Source organism: Gambusia affinis, linkage group LG04 (assembly GCF_019740435.1).
Source record: "Gambusia affinis linkage group LG04, SWU_Gaff_1.0, whole genome shotgun sequence".
NCBI lineage: Eukaryota > Metazoa > Chordata > Actinopteri > Cyprinodontiformes > Poeciliidae > Gambusia > Gambusia affinis.
In genome coordinates, this window is record NC_057871.1 from 31,148,803 (window position 1) to 31,166,801 (window position 17,999).

The following is a 17,999-nucleotide window of genomic DNA, read 5'->3' on the forward strand; positions in this document are numbered from 1 at the left end:
TGTTAAAACATCTGTGGTTGAGAGAGACCGGGACTCAGAAGAGAAAGAGAGCAAGAGGGATATGGAAAGGCTGGAAAACAGGAGCTCAGCAGCAACCTGTGAGTTTATGCTGGAACACTGTTCTCCATATGTATGTCTCTTGTAAATGAGCACATTTGAGTGCATGTCGCTTCCTGGTAGACAGCTAGCGAACAGCTGTTTGCCTCTCAGGAACCATAAAAGACACCCAGGGATCGACACATTCAAATATCTACACATACGTACTGTTCTCTGAGAGCTCCAAGACGTAGTAGAGAAGAGGGGAGTTTCCATCAAAGGGCCGCAGCCAGGACAGGTGGACAGAGCGGGAGTCTGAGTCATTGAGACGAGCTGTTAGGGAGCGAGGTGAGTGTGGTAGCTCACTGAAAACACATAAGATCAGAAATAGGTTTAAGTTTTACGGTAGACTTGTTTTCTTGTCTTTTAATCAATGACAGTTTAAATAATCTTCACCAAACAGATTCTCTCCACTGATAATGCAGCTACATTAACTTCTGGTGTATTTTTGAGTGCATTTCATAATCCTAATTTTGACTTGAGAGCTTTACATGAACAGACACGAGTTTGCATAAGGGAAAACTAAAGGAAACAGAGCCTTCTCCTTTCTGGAACTGTTTTCTGTTGACACGGAGATCAGCTGAGTTGAAAGCTTCTTTAAAAGTTGGTAAAAACGTCTCTCTTTCAATCTGCCTGGGTTTTTTATTTTATTTTATATATATATATATTTTTTAATTCTGTTCATTGAAGTGCCTTGTGATTTGTTTTGAATTATAAATATAAATAAAGTTTTACTTTATTCAAATTGTAATCCAAGAATCTACATTACCTTAAACATTCAGAGACCCAACTCTTTCTGACATTTTCACATTTAAATGTCACATTTCAATACACAAACTTTATTGAATTTTCTGTCATTTTACGTAATACCAAAACACAAAGTAGTATATAATTGGACAGTTTTTAACATTTTTACAAAAACAATGTATTAAATGTACTGAGGTGAGAAATATCTGGTGTTTCTCTATCAGCTGTGCACATATGACCAGGGAAACCTTTGTCCATTTGTTTAAAAATAACTTTGGGACAGTCAAATTGGAGGTATAGCACCTGTACCAGAGATTATTATTTGGATTTAGGTATGGACTTTGACTGAGCTGTTCTAGAAAATGAATAGGCAATACATTTTCTTGTAGCTTTGACTGCATGTTTAGAGCCCGTCGCCCTGTTGAAGGTTGAGGCAACCTTCAATCTGTTGGAGGCGATGAGCTCCAATCCTCAACGCCTCAACGAGTTAAATGAGACAATTTAATTCGTCTCATCTTCCTACCATCTCAGCTTAGCATCCCAGTTCCCAGTGAAAAGATGCATTCCGACAGCATATCTCTGCCATCTCCATTTCACCATGTTTCACAGTTTAGACATGTTGTTCAAGGTAATTTGCAGTGCTAGTTTTCCAACCCGTAATGTTTGTCATTCAGGTCAAAAAGCCTCATTTGGGTCCTTTCAAAATCTAAAGGTCTTAGTGTTTGAGTTTATCTACAGGTCTATTCTTAACGGATTTTGAAGAGGCATGGTCTCACATGCCTCTTCGGTTTTGAACATTTTGTAACGTCAAATTTATAGAACTGATACAATCCAAAATGAAAGTGAAAACTTTATACAGATGTTAGATGAAATCAATGACCCCAGACTTGGCTGGCACTAAGATTTAAAAAAGTAAGTCACTTCTGCCCACCAAGAGATGTTTCTGTGCAGCTTCTCATCATGCTGCTGTTTTCACATCTCGTAAAGATTAGGCAAACAAGTTCCAAAATCTTAATTAGGGAGCTTTGCATCCACTAGTGGGATTTTTCTTTCAGGCTGGCATTTGTCCCAGTTTCACGCTCTTTCTGCAAACCAGTTTCTGCTCTATCTGCAAAGTTGTAAATAAAGTTATTAGCTTTAAATTTGTATTTGGAAAGGCTTCCTTAACATCCATATCAACACAAAAGGGTCAATCTATAATTACCCATATGCTACTGCAAGTTATAAACAGGCCTCTCACAATGTGGAGTGATGATTCATTAAAAATATGTTTTCCCCTGTGGGTTGTTATTCTATTGTATATTTGCAACTAGAATAATTTTGTCCTTAGCACTCTAGTCAATTCTCTGTTTTGGTTCAGGACATATATTATATATTGTTTTGGCTGGCTTCTTCCCACAGTCTGCAACACCACAGATATATCTCTCTGCCTCTATTCAAAATACATTTTCCAGACATTTGCCCATCCCCTGCAGAAATTTGTGCATCCGTGCCATGTTAATAACAAGAACGCTACACAGATATATTCATGAAAGCAATAAAGAGAATCCAGACATCTGATTATAGCAACTTTAGTGCATCATAATTCTCTTTAAATATGTTTGCCTTCCAGGGGGAATGGGGTAAAGAAAGGCGGCAACTTTGGTTGTTTCAGTGGTGAAAGCTGCAGGTGTTGGCACAATTCAAGAGATTTACAGTCAACATAAAAGAACACATATAAATATATTAATGGGAAAACCATGATAAAAGACAGTATCATTCATTCTCAGAGTCACTGCTTGCCATTTTTATGAGATTAGTAATTATTTTCTACCAGTCGCAGCTCTGGGAATACCCGAACTGGAATTAGCATCATCAGATAAAGCAGGCTACACGTCTAGCATATTTCTGTACAAATAAAACCTTAAGAATAATAGGTTAATAATAGTTTGCTGGGAAACTGGTAAGATGGATAAATGAATGAATAAATGGACAGAGGGATGTCTGGTTTGAAGTAAGGAAGTACGGACAGATGGACTGAAATTATTTATATTAAGAGGACACAAACTGACTGAGATGAATTCTGTAAATCCAGCACATCAATCGCTGCAGCACCGAATGAAACAACAAGACAGTCAGAGGAAATGAAAAGGTTTTCATTTCTGTGCTGACATGATTATATTAGTTAATGGAAGAAATCAGAGAATGTCAGATCAACTGCTTCAACAACCAGTCCCACAAAACGACACACACACACGCACACCCCAAGACACATGAACGGGTCTTACGGGAGTTGAACCAATAACCTGCTGGTAATTAGTCTGTCTCCTAAGCCGCCAGCGTCTGTTAGCCTCTATGACCCACTGATACAGAGCTAACGAGAATGTCAGTCACACATGTGGTTGCACGCAAACACACGAACGCATACCCAGACACACAGTGGTGCAGAAAGCTGAACTGAATCCCTCTCATTCCCCTCATGTTTTCACACAGCTGTAAACACAGATCTGCTCCCTCCCGCTGTGTTTGACATGTGTAACCCCTTTTCTCTCCATAATTTATATGGATGTGGACTCATGCTTGTCTCCCTTTCTCCTACCCTGCAATTATATTAATATATCATAAGTGCCTTTTCATAAATATGTTATCAAAGTGCCTATTAATATATAAAGGCCACTACCTGTTCTTTCACAGCAGCAGTAATGAGGCTGCGTGGGCTGGAGCGTGGGATACATTTAAAATGTGTGTGGCGTGTTTTAATGTCAGAGCCAGGAATGTCAGACTCAGTGCGAAACATTTGGAGACTGTTCACTCAAACAAAACCAAGGTATGAATGTAAACAGACCGCATTCCCATTCTGCAATATTAAAAATAAACTAACCTTGATCGGTTGTAGAGTTTTAGCTGACAAAGATTTGTTTTTATCTGGCACAAAAATGATTTTATTCTAGACACACAGCACAAATTCCCCAGGTAGTTTCGGCATGCAAAAAAACATATGTGGTATAATCACCGTGATTCGGTCATTATGAAGGCAGCATATCTGGGACCTGGCTAACAGCTTATTCACAACATGTCTGCATCCAATAAGAAAAGCAAGACTGGCCACACAGGCATCATGTCTTTAACTCCCACCTCACAACAGCTGTGCTAATGTACTTGTCAATGACTGATGTGAGCATCGTAATTGGTGATGAGGAGATATAGAGGACCACACTCATTTTAAAGTAAATAGAAATAGTTATTTTTGAAAATATGGATTGGTTTGCTTGTTGTTTTCTAAATTTAGTGGATGTTTTTTTTTAATTTTAGTTCAGTTTTTCTCACCGACACTCATTTTCAGACATTTTTGAAGTTCACTTCCTCTTGTTCTAGCTAACAAAACAACATGTTTAAATAATTTCAACATAATTATTACTCCAATTGAAGTACATATTTGATCAAAATACCTTTTTCTTTTTAAAGTTTTTTTTTTGCACAAGTGGCCTGAACATAACTATTAGGTTTCACTTAACTCATAAATATGTTATATATTAGAAACATTTAGGACAAAGGTAATTTGGTTCAAGTATTAAAGAATCCCCTTCTCTTTGTGTAACTTGGAATTGTTAGATAAAATTATGGCCAATTCAAATACCAATCGGTATTGAGCTGCAAGTTATAGATTGGCCTAAAGATGAAAGGAAAATAAATGTTTTTACGTATCACACTGAGCCAACCTTCCACTCAAATCAACAACTGGCTTCATCACAAGAAAATGTATGTTTCAGAATAGTCTGAGTCTGACAAAAGGTGGGCAGTCAACAGAACAGGACTATAATGAAGAAATGTTCCCAAAACCTTCCAAAGAAGACTTTATGCCAAAATCACACTGAAATGTTTAAAGGTGTGCACACTTTAGCAAGTAGGTTATTGCACTTCTTCAAAGAAGAATAAAAGGATTTATAGAGGTCTTATTTTGTTAAATTATAACAAAAAAAAAAACTGGCATTTAAAAGAACAAGGTCTCTTGAGAGCCGCCATGGATAACTGATTTCTTAAACTTACATGACTTCAAGGCGTGCAGACTGGGAGTCGTTGCCTGCTTGTGACATCACACTGCAAGTGTAGTCCCCAATGTCACCTGACCATGTCTGGCTAATAGTCAAAGAACCTGGCTGCACAGAAACACGGCCACCGCTGCTTGGCAGCACCAGCACGCCACCGCGGTACCACTTAAAGCTGCAAAAAGGGAACGGTGCATTAGAAGTGAATCTAGGAAATTTAACACACGCTCACTATAACTTTAATAAGCAGCTACCTGATATTAATTCTGGGGTCATGTGTTGCATTACAGGCCAGAACAGCTGTGGTTCCTTTGATTACACGCTGGTCCTCTGGAGGCACAGAAATAACTGTACGACCTAAAAAGTAAAAAGTGGAAATGCAGAAAGTGGAAGTAAAGCTAAATGAAACCTAATTAGTTATTCCCATCTGTATCACACATGGACAGGTTCATGTTTCCTGAGAAAACAAATCATCCGTCTCATATTATATTGTCACAATAAGGGGACAGTCTTAAAAAATATATAAAAAACAGATATTAATAAATATTACATAGTGTAGCTTCAATCCAGCAAAAATGACTCTGCAGAACATTTACTCAGGGATGTTGAAGGCACACTATTGCACATCATGAATCATTTTGCTCTTCTTTCAAAATTTTATTAATACTGTACCATTTTATGTAAATCTGTTAGCCATCCTGTGGGATACAGAAATTTTCCATGGTGTAGATAAGAGGGCTATCAACCACTTGCACTTCACATCTCTTGACACATTTAAGAGGGAGTTGGGGGAAAATATTGAGGTCATGTGACCTTATGCCAGCATTCAAAAACAAATTAATACAAACTAATATAAATTTCAAAGTGGCGGACTATATGGACAGACATACACTGTGAGATATGACTTATTTTTCATATACATACTAATGTGAGAGGACTTGCTTTTGTAAAATGTTTTTCTTTAAGAGTGATTTAATGTATATTTTTTCCAAAAAAAAAATAGGAATTACATTTAAACATCTTAGATAACAAAATGTTAAATGTCTGTATCCTGTGGGATACGTTGCCCAGTTAGGGGTACAAAAGAGGAATGGTTACACTCAAATTTTATTTGATTTTGAGTCATTAAATTATAGATAATCACTATTAGAAAACATTGTTTTTGCTTTATTTTACTGTGAAATGTGAATTATTTGAATTTATTGTTTATTATGTATGAATTCAGGGTATTTCAGTGCAGATTTTCTAAGGGTAGTGGCATATTCACCCTTGTAATGAGTCAGGTTCTGGTTCTGCTGGAGGTTTCTTCCTGTTAAAGGAGAATTTTATCAATCCTTTGTCACTACATGCATGCTTAATTAGAATGATTGGGTTGAATTGATTTTTTTGTGAACTGCTGCTACATAAGCTGAATTAATACTGATTTGTTTTTTGTTTTTTAATTAAATGCAAATCATTCAAAAACAAGGTAGATTCATTGCATACAATATTTTAAAATGTGTTTCAAAATTTATTAGAAACATGTAAAAGTATAATTTTTATACCCCAAACTGGCAATGTATCCTGGGGGGGATACAAACCCTAAATTCAAAAATAAAAGTTCTTCTTTTTTTAAAATAATGAAAATGTGTTATTTTAGCCCAGATACATCAGAAAAATTGTAATAAAATAATTTTCAAATAAATAAATATATGTCTGCCCATTAGAAAACTGATTATGCAAAGAAAAACATCTTTTTGTCTGGCAAATAAAAATATATTTTCTTACCCAGCAGCACAAACACCATCAATGAGCAGCTGCTATCAACAAGCTCAACCATCTGACTGAACACAACTGGGCATGTATACTGTAGATAAACTGATGTTGCAAGTCTTATATCCTGAACTGTATTTTTGATTGTGTGTGAATGTGTCTTACTCCACACAGTGAGTGCAGCAGTGGTGTTGATGGTTCCCTCAGAGTTGGACACAATGCAGGTGAATTCTCCTGAATCCTGGATGCTGACTGGCTGAATCTGCAAACTGCCTGACTGCAGCAGCGTGAACCTGGGAAGCTGAACCGAGCCGCTGGCTATGATCTGTGATCCTACAGAGTGAGAAAACAATAAATTACATATGACAGAAAGTCAGTCTTTACGCCAATTTAAATTGCAGTCATGGGGATGGAAGGGTGTGTGTTGAGTGAATTGTGTGGCTCAGCACCTTTTCTCCAGGTGATGGCAGGTTTTGGAGCTCCAATGTTCTGACAGGTAAACAAAGCCATGTCACCATCAGTTACTGTCTGGTCAAAAGGAGGGGACAGAAGTGTGGGAGCCACACCTGAAACACAGCAACATAATATAAGCAGCTTGACGGCACAGGATGAATATTAAAAGCAAACTTACAGGATGCAGCAACAGTGAAGCTCAGCAGCAGAAGAGAAAAATGGAAATGGAAAGGATGTCAGCGTTGATCTAAACACCAGGGCAGCCTTGCTAATCAATGGGGAGTTTATTTACTACCTGGTGCTACGTGCGTTTGCATAAATGTAGCCAGCGGGTGCTGGAGAGGCAACATGGACACTTTGAATTATATCTAATATCCAATCTCACTAAACAAAATATAAATATGAAGAGATTAAGTATAAGATTAAGTATAACAGTGTCAGTTTTAAACTGACACTGTTGGTTTAATTTTACAAGTAATGCTGGTCAAAAATTCAATGAATCAGAAAATCTGATTTAAAATGATCAAAGCGGGCAGTATTATGTGTTTTCCAAGCACATAGATCCATTTTATAGCATAATCAAGTAACTATGTTAACTTTAGTTATAAAAACTCGTTTTATATATATATATATATATATATAAAGAGGCTTTACATCACATATAAGCTTTCTATATGCGGCTTTCTCTCGTCTGCTCACACAATAAATGTTAACTAGGATTTAGCTACCCTCAAACTGGATGTATAGTGGATGCATTGAACTGAGCTCAAGGGTACGTCACTGAACCAGACCACTTGGTTGGCTTGTGCGAGATCAATGCAAACTCCCCAAAGCCCCAACTCAAAAGTTGGCAACAGCTGGATGAAAACACACACTTCTACTATGTGTCATCGGCACTCACACATGCACTCACTGAGTCAGCTGCGTTCGCACACAGGTGAGCAAACAATCCCGCCAGCAGGCAGAGAGCGCACAGAAAAACTGTTGCATTGTACATATCAACCAATCAAGTTTATTTGTATAGCACATTTCAGCAACAAGGCAATTCAAAGTGCTTTTAGCACAGAAACATAAAAATAAAAAGTAATAAAAACATCACATATTGACGAGTGCCATCATCATTACACATCAAATATGTCGATCAATGTAACATTTATTACAGTTGTAAAGCTACTCTAAACAGCTGGGTTTTTAGCCTTGATTTAAAAAACTCCGATTTGGTTGTTTTGCAGTTTTCAGAAAGTTTGTTCAGATTTGTGGTGTATTGTGGGTCTGTGCAACTCATTTTGTAACTCATATTAATAATAAAAAAATAGTTATTCAAGACATGTTCAAGCACTTCTTTAATAGCTGTTAAATATATTATGTTTGTGTTATTGTTCAATCCACAGGCCACACCAATAATTTGCTCTACAAATTGATTGCTGTTGTTAGAAGAACCAATTGCAGCTTTCTTGCCAATGAGAGATACTATTGTTGAGTATTGTTGAACACAGCCCTCTCTTAGAACCTTGTGTTGGTAGAAAAGTTTGGTGAATAAGATCAGTTTCACATTTAAGTATTCACTGCTCATCAGTCAGCCACAGTTAAAGAAATCAGGGAAGATCAAGTTTCAGCAAATAGCTAGAACTGATTCTTGAAATCAGACAATCAATACACATATTACTTACTTACATTTGATTTTGTTAAAAATAAATTAGTAATATGATTTTCATAATATGGGACTTTCTTCATAAACTCAAAGAATAACTACTCTTTCAGAAAAAGATTAAATTAATGCCAGTATTAATTTTATTATACTAGCATTATATACTGGTAACTTGGTAACTCATACCAAGTCACTGAACTTACTCATACGAAGATGATTAAGTTCATCTTGGTAACTTAATCATACCAAGATGAACGGTGAAGAGGAATCCACCAAAGAAGCCTCAGAGAAACTAATGTTTATGTCTTATGAATCCATGTCAGACAAACTTACTTGAAACAACGAGCTCTGTGTGAGCTTGAGTCTCTCCTGCTGGGCTGCGAGCGAAGCACTGGAATATTCCTCCGTCTCCTGGCTGTACCTTGCGTACCGTCAGCCCAGCGGCCGAGGTGACCTTGTAGCGAGCGTTAGCCAGTTTTGAAAGAGGCACTGTGTCCTTATACCATTCGATCCTTGGCTGCGGCATGCCTACATATGACCAGAAATATTAAAACCAAACTCAGCAACAGCAAAACAACTCATGAGAAATTCTTTTGGTTTCACCAATAAGACACCAGCTGACCTCACTGCTGAGGTAACTGCTCCCACTCCCACTAAAGCAGCCATGCTCTTTCCTTCCACCATCTTTCCCCTCTCTTATCCAATCCGCCTCTATAAATATGCATGTGAGCATAATGAGTGTTAATAATATATTGATTGGGGGATGTGGGTGGTGAAGCAGAGGTGGCTGAATTGGCCTGAAAACATTCTGAATAAAAGATGAGGATAAGTGCACAATATCTACAGTATCAGAACCCACCGTCTGACCGACATGCCAGATATGACGAGCAGTGAACTCATGCAATTACTCTGCCTGAACCTTCACACCTGTGTATGTGCTTGTAGGCGTGTATGTGTGTGTGTTCGTGTGTGTGTGTCTTAGAGGGTGAGAGATATGGACTTCAGACTTTCTCAATCTGTTGTTGTCGAGCTTTTTCAGACACGCGTGAAATATTTCTCACCCCCTCCTCGTCTGGCTCACTCTGTCACTCTGTCTTTTCTCCTTGGCTCGTTTCTCCTAGCCTCCATCTTGCTCTCCGTATCCCCAGGCCTCTGCTATTTAATTACACTGCCACTGTATCAGATTACTGAAGAGGAACATGAACTCACTCAGTGTGTGTAAGAGAGGGAGTGAAGAGTGAATGAGAGAGGGAGCATGTTGCAGTTTTGAGAACCACGTCCAGCAATGTAAGTGTTTTCATGTAATCCATTTAAGATAACAGACATGAACAAGTGCAATTTTCCAAGCCTGGATTTAGCCAAACTGCATGCTTATGCTGCTACAAGCTCAGTTCCACTGTCGATAAAATCTTCAAGGTAAAATATTGTGCTACAAATTGAGCAATGGTCAACACAGATATTATAGATGATGGACAGAGTAACCTTACAGAACATGATATGTGTCCAAAAGAGAGGATCCAATGTCTGCCACATTGTGATTTAAAGTTGCCATTAGATGTTTCATTAGGTCCATGAGCCATTTTAGTAGCAAACCTAAACAGATTGAAGACTTTAGAACAAAAGAATATGAAACACCTTCCATCAACAGCTCTCCAGTTTAGTCCCCCATAGAGAAAAAACACAATATTTAGCTGAATAACTAATTTTAATCCAGTGGCCATTTTTGCTCCAAGAAAAGTATGTTGATTTTGAATCCATATGCTCTGATGGCAGATAACATAGCTTATCTGCCACCTGCAGAGTTGCAACTCTACGCATGTAAAACAAAACCAAAGTTGATGATAGAAGAGTTTTGTTTTTTTTTGCTTTTTTTTTTTATACTTCCGTTAGAATACAATTAAATGGAAAAGTGTAGCAGATTGAAATATGGGGTAAACAAGCCAGCAATAGCCTAGGACTTCAGGAAAGGAAAACAAGACAATTTAAGATGCCTAATCTTAAATTATTTAGATGAATATTAGAGATAACCAGTCTTGATTGGAACATCACCTAATAGAGCCTAGTTCATCTGAAGCTCTTCTCACACACAAACACACAGAGCACATACAATGTACCTGAAGCCTTGCAGGGGATTTCTATATTTCTGTCGAGATCGGCAAAGATTTTCCTTTTGGGTTGAACAGTCAGTGAAGGTGGCTCTGGAGAGAGGAACAAAGTAAGACTTTATGAAAGAATCTTTTTTTCTAACTAACATGTACTAAATTCATGTAAAGGAGTTCTTTCCAGCAAAATTTTCCCCTCTTGGCATTGGGTAACCTATTTGATGCTAAAATGAAGGATTTTTATTTCTGTATATCTCTTCAATTGACTTCCAAGCAGTAACAGAGAAACACGTTGTAGTTCTCCCTGGGGAAACAATCCCCTTTTAAACTGCTCTGTTCTGCTGCCAATAACAATGGCTCCTTATCAACATCTCCAGTACAGCTGTTCTAAATGCTGACACAAGCTATGGGATCTATGGAAACAGAGGAGCACTCGTAACAGACGCTGATCACTTGAAAATAGACTAAATGACAAACTAAAATTAAAATGTGACTTTCTTTTTTAATGTAAATGTACTTACCAAATAAACAAACATTTTTTTTTTTTTTTTACAAAAATGTCATTACATGTTCTATAGTTTCACATAATGTAACACAGGAGACCAGCAATGGGTATTTACTGTTTACAGCCGGTAGGGTACACAACAGGAAGATGGAAAATCATACATATTCCTATTAGTGGATTGGGGCAAGAAAGAGAATAAAATTGAATAATGAATACCTTTGAGGCAGAGGCACATACACTATTCTGTTTGGGAATCTTTTTTTTTTGCACCAAGGTCTGTTGAGCTTGTCCCAGAAAAAAGGAAGATCTGTACCAATGTATTCATCAGTCTCTAGTCCTCTGATACAAATGAATCCATGCAGACTTTTTCGCTGTCAGACAGCCTTAAAAGAGCTGCTGGCCTAATGAAGGTAGATAATGTGGAGAGAGTGATTGCACTGGGAACGCAGAGAGAGAGAGAGCCAAGGAGAGGGTCCAAAAATTGGTTCTACATAGTGAGGGAAGGGCTGACGGGGAGGCACACAGAAAGAGAATCAATATTCAGGCAGGTCTTTTCTGACTCAGTATTCTGGAGGCGTGAGGAGTTCGTGCTCTCTGCTTAGGTGCTCCTTTGCTCCAACAATTGCAGAAGATCAAAAAGACACTCACAAACCAGGGGAGAAAAGTTTCGCCTCATCAATCACACACTCCTTACTTTCTCACTTGTTGTGTGTTCCTGCGCACACATTGAGCACGGCGGTGGATTTCCATGAGGCCTCTCTTATTTGGGCATTTTCCATGTTCTCCTATTAATTGCTGACTCCAGGGAGCAAAACTAATTTAGCAGCTGAGTGAAAGAGGCATATGCTTTCTTTTTCACTTTTTTGGTGGCCCTTTGGTGAATGTGTGTAAGCACGAGGAATATGTAGACACGTGTCAGTGTAAGAATGCCAAAGTCATACTCCTTATGTTTTATCACATTGCAACCACAAACTTTGTTAAATGTCAATGGGATATTATGTGATAGATCAACACAACGTAGAGTGTAATTAGGAAGTGAAAAGTTGAAAAATATTTCTTAAAAATAGGTGTATGGGTGTTCAGGACCACATACAGTACTTACACTTTCTCATTGTCATTCCATAAAGTCTAGCTTCATGAAGACCACAGCTATCAGTTGTGGTGTTGACCCACCTGCAGCTCCTCCAAAGTTACCAAGGGCTCATTGGTTGTTTCCTATATTAATACTCTTCTTACCCAGCAGAGTCTATGGAGGTGAGAGGGGGGTGTCCTGCTATCCTGCTGCTAAGGGATTATGCTGCAAGAGGACAAACTGACCACTTTTCCTCAACATCTTCTTCTGCCCTCTTTCACTTCTACTCTCCAATTTGCATTGTTTGTTGCTGTTTCAACTGTTAACTTAATGTTTTCTCTGAGTTTTTTTGTTCTCCATAGAAGATACAGCTGGTTTGTGTAAGGCAGGGGTCTCAAACAGTCTGCCATGTTACTTTATCACCTGACTCTGATTTAAACTTGTTCACCGTCTGCTGTGTTCCTTGATGCTGTTTGTTCTCTCAAGCATCCAAAGTCTTCACAGAACATCTGCATTTATATTGACATTAAGTAACAGAAATGTGGACTAGGGGATTTCTGAAAGCACTGGGTTTTATTTAAGGGTATTGGAGAAATGTGAAGATGAATACCTTTCTTTGCTGCACTTTTGTAAAAACACACATGTTTTTATTTCTGCTTCACATTTATGCTCCACTTTGTGTTTTGTGTGTGTGAGTTTGAGGTTGTAGCATGATAAAATTTTGCAAAGTTCATGAGGGGATTCGGTGACTGTGGCAGCAGTTTGTGTCCACAGCAAATGTTTTACTGGTGGATGGAGACAAATAGATTGAACAATCTTGCAGCTGACAGGCCATAGCTTGAACCCTCAGTTACACTTTGAAGTGAAGAAGTAAACAGACTAAAACAGAGCTGTGAGCTAGAAGTGTACAGACAAAAGGAAATTAATGACATGATAAAGGCTTCCAGGTCCAAAATGGTGTTAGGCATCAGGCTTGTGGAAGTAAATCTGTTTACAAAGTCCCACTCTTCTGAGTAAGTCTTAGTCAGATATGCTATTGTTTTCACAATACAGTTAGACTTAAATAAGGATGCAGATGTGGACTCTCACGAGGTAACAAGTGGCAAAGTTTCAAACATTTAAGACTGTATGACAGGTGTTTTTCTTACCCAATACAGTCAGGTATCCCCTTGCCTCCACGGGTTTGATAGTGCTGTTGCTAACCGACACTTCACAAACATACAACCCTGCATCAGAGGAGGCGGCAGCAGGAATAATAAGCCGACGCCCACTGGCCAGCTGATGTCCATCACGTTTCCATAACACCGCAAGGCCATCAACTGGTCTGGGAAGGGAAAAACAGTGCAGAATAAAAAAGAGAGAAACAAGAATCAAGAGAATTGGGAGAAAAAAAGAAATGGGTTGACTGAAATCAATTACAACATATTAAATCCATCAGTTTATTTGTCAATGAGGCAGAAAATGAATGATGACAGTCTGTATATCAGAGCAGTCAGCTCTGCTCAGCATGAAGGCACATTTGTCAGTTTTTTTAAATGTTCAGAAACTAAATGGCTTTTCATGGAAAATGGAATTTTGCGGATAAACAACATCAAAATACCATTCTTTTTAATGTTTGTATTTGTGTAAGACAGCAATAATGCATCATAGTATCTGCTCATAAGAGCACATCTGTCAAATAGTTTTTAAAATCTCTTTTCAGCTGCTGTGACTTAATCCTTCATGTTTTCTAGGAACAAATCAATTATAAACTTCCATAAGGTTTGCAGATGACCTAATGCATCTGCAAAATAAAACAAGTTTCATCGTTGTAACTAAGTAACTGCAATCCATACATTATAAATAAATGTAACTGGAAGAAAACAAAACAAGAAGTACTACAGCTACTGACTTTTAGGTCAGTTTGTTGAAGACTGGTCAACAATCTGATCAATAATCAGGATGTGTTTACAAATAGACATGTACAAAAATGATTTCATTTAATTGAATGAAATTATGAAAGTGAAAGCTGTAAAAATATATTAAAGCATTTAAAGATTGTTAAAACTGTATTTAAACAACGTGTAATATTATTACAACAATGTTTAATTATGAGAGGTTTACAAAAGTAAATAGAAGCTATGACACAAAAACAATCACAGAAAATAGATTTAATTACCCTATGAATACTAAATTGCTTTAATATTTGTAAACTCATTCAAATTTAAATATATGCATATTTTTCATTGAAAGAGCATGCTATAAGATTCTACTTATTATTCTTTCAGATGTACAAATCTGGTCTGAAGTTTTCGTACACATAATCTGCATGAATATAATTAGGTTTATGGTTTCAAGAGTGCATTTGAAGAGGTATTTGAAATCATTTTATAACAGTTAGTTTAAAGCAACTTCTGTAATTCCTACATCAAAACGATAAATAAAGAGTCAGTTATATACATACATTACTATAAATAATTGAATACCCAGAGCTGCACAGTACAGCTCTGGTAACTCGGAGTTCCTCTGTGTCGGTTCATATAAATGCTATAAGCCAAAATCACATAAAAAGAATTGGATACAGCCATTGGAAATCTGAAAACTGATGAGTGCCCAAGTAGTAGTAGACATGTTTCCAAATGAGTGGTACAAAACGCTGTAATTTCTGCCCTTCTTAAAGAAAGAAAAAAACCAGAAGATAGCCATATATAAGATAGCTCAATCTCGACTATTGAACGTTGAGATTTTGACCTTTTGAAATTTTGAAACTTTTGACCTCTATCATGAAAAAGGTGCATTGTTTGACAGATTATGAGAGTAAAACAGGATTAATTAGATGCCAGCAAACTCATGAAAGTGTAAGACAAACACTACAGGCTAAAAAGCAATTAGTAAGTCAGCCTGAAACTAAACTGGGAGACAATTCTGTGTTCAAACAAGAGAGGTATCCCAAAAATATGTCCAATCTATACGAAGGTTCATGCTCACTCTTATTAAAGAACACATTTCCCTCTTTTTGTGGAGCTGACCACATGTCTATAATTACTGCTGCACAATGGTTAAAAATGCTCAGCCAGATATGAATATGGGAAATTACATGAAGTGAGGTACAGTGAAGATTATCCTCTACTTGTTTTCCACCAGGCTTCTAATAATTTCAGACTTCAAGCAGGCTGCAGTGGTGCATTTACAGCACCCAGTAATTATTGACTGTGGGAAGCAGATGATTATAGACTTTGGCAAAGCGCTTGATTTCAATGATCGTTCTCTCAGTTTGGCCAAACTTTTCCAAGTTTTTCTCTCTTCCGTGGTATAAAAGAATAAAATATATAAAAGTGTCATTATCAGCTAGGCTTTTCACTGAATGCTTATTGTGACAGCGGAAGCAGTTAATGTGAAAAGTACTGTTTCTCTCTGGGAAAAGAACAAGAAAGTGTGAGCTGAGCTAGTTTGCATGCAGATGAGGAGCACAGAAGACTAAATTATTGTGTGTTGAATATAAAATCTATGATCTGACCATACTGTTGTTTGTGTGTTTGACACAGCATTGGCTGCTTTTCACCCCAACTGCAGGTAAATTCCTCCACTCTAAAATGTTTGATAATTTCTTGTTATTCCATAACTTAAAAGCTGTCAAGTAGCTGGTCAAGTGTAAATGATAAACTACTGGAACGTTTTGCTGAACAGATCATCCTGTGTTAAAAAATTACAAAAAAACAGTTCAATAAAGGTTCCATCAATCCATTCATCCATTTTCTGTTCACTCCTGTCCCTAATGGGGTTGGGAAGGTTGCTGGTGCCTATCTCCAGCAGCGTTCCGGGCAAGACGCGGGGTTCACCCTGGACAGGACGCCAGTCTGTCGCAGACAACTAGCTTCACTTGTTTTTTATATAATTAAAGCTACCCAGGATAATTTTTTTTGCCATTTGGTGAGTCAATGATTTAGTTTAATTCTCCAAAGCAAATAAGCACACATAAATGTTCTCAACTGATGTAAATTATTTCAACAATCAATAAAGTGTAATACGTACCCCATAAATAATGTATTATGCATATATGTAAAAAGAAAAATGACTGAATAGTTAACATCTGTATATAACACCTGTTACATCCTGAACAGAATAGTGATTCTATTCATAATCTATATAGACAGAATTTCCAGCAGTAGCCAAGGTGTTGAGGGGATTTGCTTTGATAGCCTTAGGGTTGGGTCTCTGTTTTGTGCTGAGATTCCCCCAGAGGAGCTGGAATGAGAGTGAGGGAGGGAGGGAAGGAAAGAAGGAAGGAAAAAAGGGAGGACAAAAGGAACAAAAGAAGGAAGGAAGGAAGGAAGGAGGGTTGGATGGACAGACTCTATGAAAGGATTGGATGTGTTTATCATCTTTAAGAGATTATTAACAGAATATCTTTTAATACTTATATCAAGTTTTCAAGTGCTGGTTGTCAAATCAAATAGAACATGTCCAGATTTAAGACTTAAATCACAAGCTACAGAGTGAAGTGTTTTTCAATGGATGACTGAGAATGGTCCTTTTTGAACAAATATTCAATTAATAGTTCTGTTTGAGTTACATATATGTAATAAATAAGACAAATCCACAGATTCAATGCTGTTAAGGTTTATTGTCTGAAGATTCCTGTAAGAACTTCAGACTATCTGCTCATGACTTTCAATTTCTAGACCAAGAGGCAAGTCTGAAGTCTCTGGTTTTAAATTATTAGGAGGTATTTAGTCCCAGACATGAGTCACCATAGTTTAACATACAGTTGAAACTTCATATTTACACTATAAGTATTTTAAAATTTATAGCGTAAATTTTTCCCCTCACTTTCTCACATTGAATCATATAAAAGGCTACCTGTTTTAGGTCAGTTAGAGTTAGCATAACCATTTAAAATTGAAGAATATCATTGATTTACTTTTTATCATAATCTATTATTTGCCTCTGAGTCAGAAGCTTACAGTCACTAAATATCCACTACTTACTCTTTAAACATTCTGATGAATCCCAGACAATAATGTCATAGCTTTTTAAGCTTCTGATAGGCTGATTTACATCCTATTAACAATCACAAGATCATGAAAGTATATCCAAAACAGCTCTGCTCTGAAAGACTCAAAATATGACTCATAAATTCAGCTTATAAATGTGTAGATAGACAATAAATATTTGACACAGATCAGTTGGAGTTTATAGGGTGATGTCAGATTGGACTTCTCTGAGCTAACTTGTATACAGGTATGGACCCGATTCATTTTCTGGAGACAAAATGCAATTTTACAGAGCGAAAGCCTTTGAATTTACAATTAGAGCTTGAAGAAACATACATTTTAGTCTTTGTGATGTCCTCTGAAAAGAGTTTTTCAGCACTGTGTTTGTGTACTCAAACTGTGTAGATTCACTGAGCTACAAGATAAGATAAGATAAGATAATTTTGTTAGTCTCCCATAAGACAAATTTATCTTGGCAGCAGGGGTAAAACTGCAACATTACAACAAACTAAATAAATACATAAAAACAAGAATTACATAAGAGCACAAATATAGAGACCTCTAATTTTAATGGAAGGAAACAGAATTCCCTGGTAAAATTGGACTTTTTCACACTTGTGAGCACA

At 37.2% G+C, this 17,999-nt stretch overlaps 1 protein-coding gene across 2 annotated transcripts in view; it reads right to left on the reverse strand.

Moving 5' to 3' along the window:
* LOC122829010 (protein sidekick-1-like) overlaps nt 1–17,999 on the reverse strand; it is a 403,194-nt gene that overhangs the window by 90,174 nt on the left and 295,021 nt on the right. For both annotated transcript variants that reach the window (XM_044113150.1, XM_044113152.1), the window contains 8 exons: nt 13,549–13,724; nt 10,836–10,919; nt 9,055–9,249; nt 7,070–7,186; nt 6,786–6,953; nt 5,123–5,225; nt 4,870–5,043; nt 265–401 (listed from right to left, as the gene is read on the reverse strand). In XM_044113150.1, the coding sequence (XP_043969085.1) occupies nt 265–401; nt 4,870–5,043; nt 5,123–5,225; nt 6,786–6,953; nt 7,070–7,186; nt 9,055–9,249; nt 10,836–10,919; nt 13,549–13,724 (1,154 nt within the window). The remainder of the gene's footprint in view (nt 1–264; nt 402–4,869; nt 5,044–5,122; nt 5,226–6,785; nt 6,954–7,069; nt 7,187–9,054; nt 9,250–10,835; nt 10,920–13,548; nt 13,725–17,999) is intronic.